This window comes from Leptonychotes weddellii, chromosome 13, assembly GCF_054177405.1.
Source record: "Leptonychotes weddellii isolate Sample4059 chromosome 13, ASM5417740v2, whole genome shotgun sequence".
Lineage (NCBI taxonomy): Eukaryota > Metazoa > Chordata > Mammalia > Carnivora > Phocidae > Leptonychotes > Leptonychotes weddellii.
In genome coordinates this window covers 45,052,508-45,059,690 of record NC_138381.1, presented here as the reverse complement: position 1 = coordinate 45,059,690, position 7,183 = coordinate 45,052,508, and the positions used below count along the sequence as shown (strand labels likewise).

The window sequence follows — 7,183 nt, the reverse complement described above, 5'->3', positions numbered from 1 at the left end:
AGGCAGATGCTTAACCCACTGAGCCACCCAGGTGCTCCTTCATTGTCTGACTTTCTATTTACAGTCAGGAGAAAGAAAAATTTTATTTTGAAAATACAGCTGCTATATTTAAATAACTCTGTAGTAATGACAATCTTTTCCTATACGCTACAAAACCTATCCTGAGTAAAAACTTCACTCTAAAGGATGTGAACTGAAGTTCTTTTATTTTTATTTTTTCTCCCACGCTTAGAGTTTACAGTGAAAATGTTTTGATTTAAGAGCTATAATGAATCACAACCTGGCATGAGAAGTGTTTTAATTTCAGATACTGCTAAATGTTATCTCCTTAATTAAGGTAATGTGGTTGTTGCAGTATTTAGACTTTCATATCTTGGACGGAGTCTTAAGGGTAAATGAGCTAATTAAAGGTAACATCTCCCTACCACATACCCTTCTAATGAAGGAAAGGAAGCTGACACACTCTAGAACTGAGACCCTTATAAGATAGAGATGCTGCTGTGCCCAAATTGCCTGTTCAGATGATGCGCTCAGTTTGACCCCTTCACAACGCTCCCTGAAGAATAAACTTCAAGATCCTAAATTAAGGCCCAGCAAGCCAAGCCCCTTACTTGGGTCCTGAACTCACATCCTTAGCCAGCCCCACCTAAAGAAGAGTATCTTCTATCTTGGGATGAGGTGTGAGAGCTCAAGGGGAGGGGCAGGTGAAATGACATTTTATTTTTGCTTTTCCTTTTTCACCTTACATTAAAGGCTTTGATTTAGAATGCTTCATTTGCCTCTGATGGAATTATTATGAGTCCCAATTTCACACTCTGGATACACTCAGGAATTTCTAACACTGATAGTTACAGTCCTATCAGAAGAACAAAAGCTGTGCCACGCTGAGTGACTTGAAAGGGGCTGGCTGCCTATGCTCTCAGAGTGCAGACAACTGCCTACTATTTCAATGTGGTAAGACTGTCTTAAGGACTTGGGAAAGAATAGGGAACAATGAATTTAAATTTCAACCAAGTGGGGCAGGTTAACATGCTGAGAAATTTTGGTTGGTAAAAGAAGGGTCTGTGAAATATTAAAAAAGGAGAAGTACTACACTTCCTTAATCCAATGAAAGTAGGCTAAATAACCACCATGTAATTCAACTAATACTAAAGTTCACAGTTTCATTTCTTGCTTTGTGGTGAAAGGCCAAAAAGTTCCAGTCATCTAAAGTTACTTGTGATTAATCATAAATCACACAATAAAATGATAGGTGATTTTTATTTTTATATACTTTGGGGACTTTCTGAAATGTTGACAATACCTATATGTTGTGTTTGTAGTCAGATTACCTTTTTTTTTTTTTTTTAATGAAGTACTCTGGGAAAATGTTTTTAAACTATTTAGGAGGGGGGAATGAGAAAAAAAATTATAAAAAGCTTTTGGAGGCGCCTGGGTGGCTCAGTTGGTTGAGGCTGAGTGTCTGCCTTCAGCTCAGGTCGTGATCTCAGGGTCCTGAGATCAAGCCCTGCATTGGGGGTCGGGCTCCCTACTCAGTGGGGAGCGTGCTTCTCCCTCTCCCTCTGCTGCTCCGCCTGCTTGTGCTCTTTCTGGTGCGCACTCTCTCTCAAATAAATAAATAAAATCTTAAAAAAAAAAAAAGCTTTGTGAAATTTCATTAGAAAAAGAATTAGAGGTCAAGTCTGCTGGTTCTTATGATGACTTCTAATCGCCTTATATTGCTTCAATGTATGAACATATGCGTATATATTTTTGCTACCAAATTCCCTATTTCTTAAATTAAGAGAGCAAGGAAGTTAATTTGGCTATAATTTTCTTTTATACAGTATCCAGGGAAAAGCGAATACTGTTTCCCTTCAAATGTGACCGAATGTGCTACACTCATTGAGATATTCAAGGACATCATGTTTATATATAAAGTCTCAAGTTCTCTTCCAGGTTAAAAGGGAGAAAAATTCCAAAGTCTTCTGCTTAAGAATCTGAAGAAGAAAAAGCAAGTGATGACAATGAACTTGTGAGGCACATAATCTGTCCAAAGAACAGTGTATCTGATTAAGAAGAAAAGGTTATAAAAAATTAGAACAAGCAAAATATTCAGAGTCATAATGCACTCGAAGCCTCTCACAATGAACTAGATAAGGGTCTGTGAAAGCATTTAAAGTGACCTCACACATTTAGATACTAAATTATTAGTATCTAGCTATTTTATTTATTGCAGTGGAAAACATTTTATATGACATTTAATTTCTCCTTACTGTATTTTCTTTAAAAAAAAAACAAAACCAGTATTTCTAAACAGCCAATTCGGGGTGCCTGGGTGGCTCAGTCAGTTAAGCATCTGCCTTTGGCTCAGGTGATGATCCCGGGGTCCTGGGATCGAGCCCCCGCATCTGGCTCCCTGCTCGGCGGGAAGCCTGCTTCTCCCTCTCCCACTCCCCCTGCTTGTGTTCCCTCCCTGTATCTCTCTCAAATAAATAAATAAAACCTTTAAAAAAATAAAAATAGAACAGTCAATTCCCGTCAAAATGTATAGAACTATGTGAATTTTACCATGACTTGGTGAGAAAACATCATCCACAGAATTCAGACACAACACTGGAATTCCTACTGATTTCAGTCTACGATTCGGGCTGGCATCAGTATAATAATCATCAATAGTTTGGTATCCAAACATGACTGAAGTGAATCGCTTATCAAACTCTCTGATGGATTTAGCCTGAAACATAAAAACAGATGATCTCTCTTCTTGGAATCTGAAGAGGAAATCAAAATATTACATAAAGTTTCTCTCCTACCTTCATGACATGGTCCATGTCGATTTGTTTCACAAACATATGCCGGTGTCTGCAGCAAAAATAATTTCAAAGGTAAAAAATTAAGGTTATTGCTCTCTCCATCATACCTAAAGTACATAATAAATAACCGAACAGTCTAACACAGGGCACAAAGTGGATACTCAATGAATATTTACTTAATCAGACTCAGCAGAAGTACACTGACATTTATCCTGAAGACATTTTTGAAAAGTACTTTTATTTTTTAGAGAAAGAGTGGGGTGGAGGGGCAGAGGGAGAGAGAATCTTAAGCAGGCTCCATACCCAGCATGGAGCTTGACATGGGGCTCGATCTCACATTCCTGAGATCCTGACCTGAGCCAAAATCAAGAGTTGGACGTTTAACTGACTGAGCCACCCAGGCGCTCCAAGAGTACTTTTTTCTTAATTGAAGGACACTGAACTAATTTTGTAATAATAAACATAAGTATTGTTTCATAACAACACGTACCTAAATACTGCTACTATTAAACCAATTTGGCTAAAAAGGCCTCATGTAAACCAGAAGCTTTCAACTGGATAAACCACTTGAAGACATTATTTTTAAATTGCTATGTTGAAAATTAAAATTTACATTTTATATACTTATATTTTAAATGGTGGTCATTTTTCTTTCTTTCTTTTAAAATATTTTATTTCTTTATTTTTAAGTAAGCTCTACATCCAACATGGGGCTTGAACTCACAACCCTGAGATCAGGAGTCACATGCTCTACTGACTGAGCTGGTCAGGTGCCCCTAAATGGTGGTCATTTTTCTTATATAACCAGTACTTTTTTTTTTAAAGATTTTATTTATTTATTTGACACAGAGAGATAGCCAGAGCAGGAACACAAGCAAGGGGAGTGGGAGAGGGAGAAGCAGGCTTCCTGCTGAGCAGGGAGCCCGATGTGGGGCTCGATCCCAGGACCCTGGGATCGTGACCTGAGCCGAAGGCAGCCGCTTAACCGACTGAGCCACCCAGGCGCCCCTAACCAGTGCTTTAATTCCCAAATCATTTTCTTTACTGTTCTTGCTACTGGCCCCCATTTCAGTGACAATGAGTAATTAGTGATCTTTTTATTTTTATTTTTATTTTATTTATTTATTTATTTGAGACAGAGGGAGAGCACAGAGGGAGAGTGAGAAGGAGAAGCAGACTCCCCGCCAAGCAGAGAGCCTCATGTGGGACTCGATCCCAGGACCCCAAGATGATCTGAGCCAAAGGGAGACGCTTAACCAACTGAGCCACCCAGGCGTCCCAATTACTGATCTTTTTAGTATTTTAAGCAATATTTTATAATCAACATCTGTAATTTAATAAATAGGCTAAGTTTAATCCAATGTTTAATGTCAGCTTTCAGGGTATCTATGGTTTTCGATAAGTCCTGTACAAATTAACTAGAATTTTTATTTAGCATTTGTATTACATTGATCAATTCACCTAAAAACGATGGTAATAGTCATCAAAATAGAAACAGAAACACCTCTGTTCTTTGGTATCACACCAACTTAAATGGTAGAAGACATACAAACAATTCCAGAAAAACTAATGCAAACATAGCATTCTGGTAACGTTAAGAACTCTGGGGGCTGAGAATATCCAAGTGAAGTGCATTCTCCTAAGCTTCTAAAACATACTATGCTTGTAAGCATATGCTTAAGAAACTATATTATTCTGCACTAAAAACACTTAATACATTGCTTACAACCTAGGAAAGAATTAGGTACTAATAGATTACCAACAGGTAGAAAATCCGGGGAAATAGCCCTCATGTTATTCAACACAGTCAATGCTAACATTTTTAGTCTTTTGGAATAATTTAGAACAGTGACAGAACAGTGATCTTCAAAGTGGGGGCACATATCCTAGGGGTTGTACCACTGAGATACAGAAAGAAAACATTACAACTTGTATTACATTTTTAGCTTATACTTAAAATATTTTACTTTTGTATATACTTATAACAAAGAATATTTGGGTACAGTAGCAAATGCATATAACGTAAACATAAATATACAAATATTAGCAGTATTGTACTTTACAACTTTTTTTCTGTTGGGGAATGTAATCCAAAAGTTTGGAGACATCAGGCTTTAAAGATGACTCACTTATTAACGGAAGACTGGAGGCAAGTTGTCAAGTAGTAATTAAAAAGCAGCCAGTTGAGTGGTTTCTCCAATGACTCAGAGCAAGCAAAAGTATTCCAACCAACTGAAAAAGTTGCAGCTGCCTTCAAAGGAGTTTTTGGCCCAGTTTTGCCCAGGTAATTCAAAAGCAGCATTCTAAAATGGGGAGCAACAGGAAACTTAGTGATGAATTTGTTATCTCAAGACATCTCTTTTCTTTTAAGATTTTATTTTTTTATTTGAGATAGAGAGAGCAGGAGCAGAGGGGCAGAGGGAAAGGGAGAAACAGGATCCCCACTGAGCAGGGAGCCTGATGTGGGACTCAATCCCAGGACCCTGAGATCATGACCTGAGCCAAAGGCAGACGCTTAACCTACTGAGCCACCCCGGTGCCCCAAGACATCTCATTTCTAACTACGGATTTTACATTAACTATGGAGAAGAAAAACATAAACCCATGTTTAAGGCCTTCATCTTGGAAAAGCATGCAAGTATTTTCATTCTTTCTTTACATTCATATAATTATTTATCTTGCAGTAGACTATATTGTGAATGGGACAAGGCATACAGTTATTACTTACATGTATATCCTTCTATGAAGAGAAATATAAGAGAAATCCCCTGTAAAAGTGGGGTTTTTCCCCTCCCTCCCTTCCTTGCCTTGCTTTTCTTTCCTTTCCTTTCCTTTTCTTTCATTTTTAAAAATGATATTGGGGGTGGGGCGCCTGGGTGGCTCAGTCATTAAGCGTCTGCCTTCGGCTCAGGTCATGATCCCAGGGTCCTGGGATCGAGCCCTGCATCGGGCTCCCTGCTTGGTGGGAAGCCTGCTTCTCCCTCTCCTGCTCCCCCTGCTTGTGTTCCTGCTCTCGCTAACTCTCTCTCTGTCAAATCAATAAATAAAATCTTTAAAAAAAATGATATTGGGGTTTATTAAAAATACGCAAATCCTTGGGCCCCAGCTTCTAGGTGAATGTTTTAGTATTTGAGGAGTGTTTCAGGCAAACTTTCCTATAATAGGCCACAGAGTAAATATTTTGGGCCTTGCTGGCCATATAATATCTGTCATAACTACCCAACTCTATGATTGTAGTGCAAAAGTAGCTATTGATAATACATAAATGAATGGCGATGGCTGTATTCCAACAGAACATTATATACGGACGAAATTTATTTATTTGTTTATTTTTTTAAAGATTTTATTTATTTATTTATTTGAGAGAGAGAGAGAGAAACAGCATGAGAGGGGAGAGGGTCAGAGAGAGAAGCAGCCTCCCCGTTAAGCTGGGAGCCCGATGTGGGACTCGATCCCAGGACTCCGGGATCCTGACCTGAGTTGAAGGCAGTCGCTTAACCAACTGAGCCACCCAGGTGCCCTATATGGATGAAATTTAAATTTCATGTAATTTTCACATGATACAAGCTATTCTTCTTTTGATTTTTTCCAACCATTTAATTTTAATTTTTTAAAAGATTTTATTTATTTGAGAGAGAGCATGAGAAAGAGAGAGAGAGAGCACACAAGCTGGGGGAGAGGCAGAGGGAGAGGGAAAAGCAAACTCCCCACTGTGCAGGGAGTCCTTCGCAGGGCTCGATCCTAGGACCCTGGGACCATGACCTGAGCCTAAGGCAGACGCCTAACCTACTGAGCCACCCAGATGCCTCATTTATTTATTTTTTTACAAACTTTATTTATATAGGGAGAGAGAGAGTGTGTGCATGTGAGCCAGGGGGAGAGGCAGAGGGAGAGGGAGAGAGAATCTTAAGCAGGCTCCATTCCCAGTGCAGAGCTGACATGGGGCTCGATCTCACAACCCTGAGATCATGACCTGAGCTGAAATCGGGAGTTGGATGCTTAACTGACTGAGCCACCCAGGCCCCTATTTTTCAACCATTTAAAAATATAAGAACCATTCTTACCTCTTGAACAAAAACAGACAGATTGCCAGATTTGGCCTGCAGGCTGTGCTATGCCAACCTTTGGCATAGATGAGAGAGCATGAAGGAATGGTTTTCAGACAGGGTTGCACATTGGAATCACCTGTGGAGCTTTCAAAATTATTACAGACATCTGGGTTTAAATTCAGAGATTGTGAGTAATCGGTCTGAGTGGGCATCCTGGTTGCCTCTGAGCCCTTGCTCCCTAAAGTAAGTCTCTAAAGGGCTCCCTAGCATACAGTTAGACTTTCTGAGTTGTGGCAGAGCTCCTTGCCCTCAAAGTCACTTGTTTTCTCTTCCTACTCT

General features: G+C 39.3%; 1 protein-coding gene across 2 annotated transcripts in view; it reads right to left on the bottom strand.

Annotated features, from left to right (window-relative positions):
* ABHD3 (abhydrolase domain containing 3, phospholipase) overlaps nt 1-7,183 on the bottom strand; it is a 39,379-nt gene that overhangs the window by 1,920 nt on the left and 30,276 nt on the right. Inside the window, exons 6-8 of one of the 2 annotated variants that reach the window (XM_081801539.1) lie at nt 4,925-5,098; nt 2,796-2,844; nt 2,551-2,716 (exon numbers count right to left, since the gene is read on the bottom strand). In XM_081801539.1, coding sequence (XP_081657665.1) covers nt 2,551-2,716; nt 2,796-2,844; nt 4,925-5,098 — 389 coding nt within the window. The remainder of the gene's footprint in view (nt 1-2,550; nt 2,717-2,795; nt 2,845-4,924; nt 5,099-7,183) is intronic. The other variant, XM_081801540.1, reaches the window with a different exon arrangement.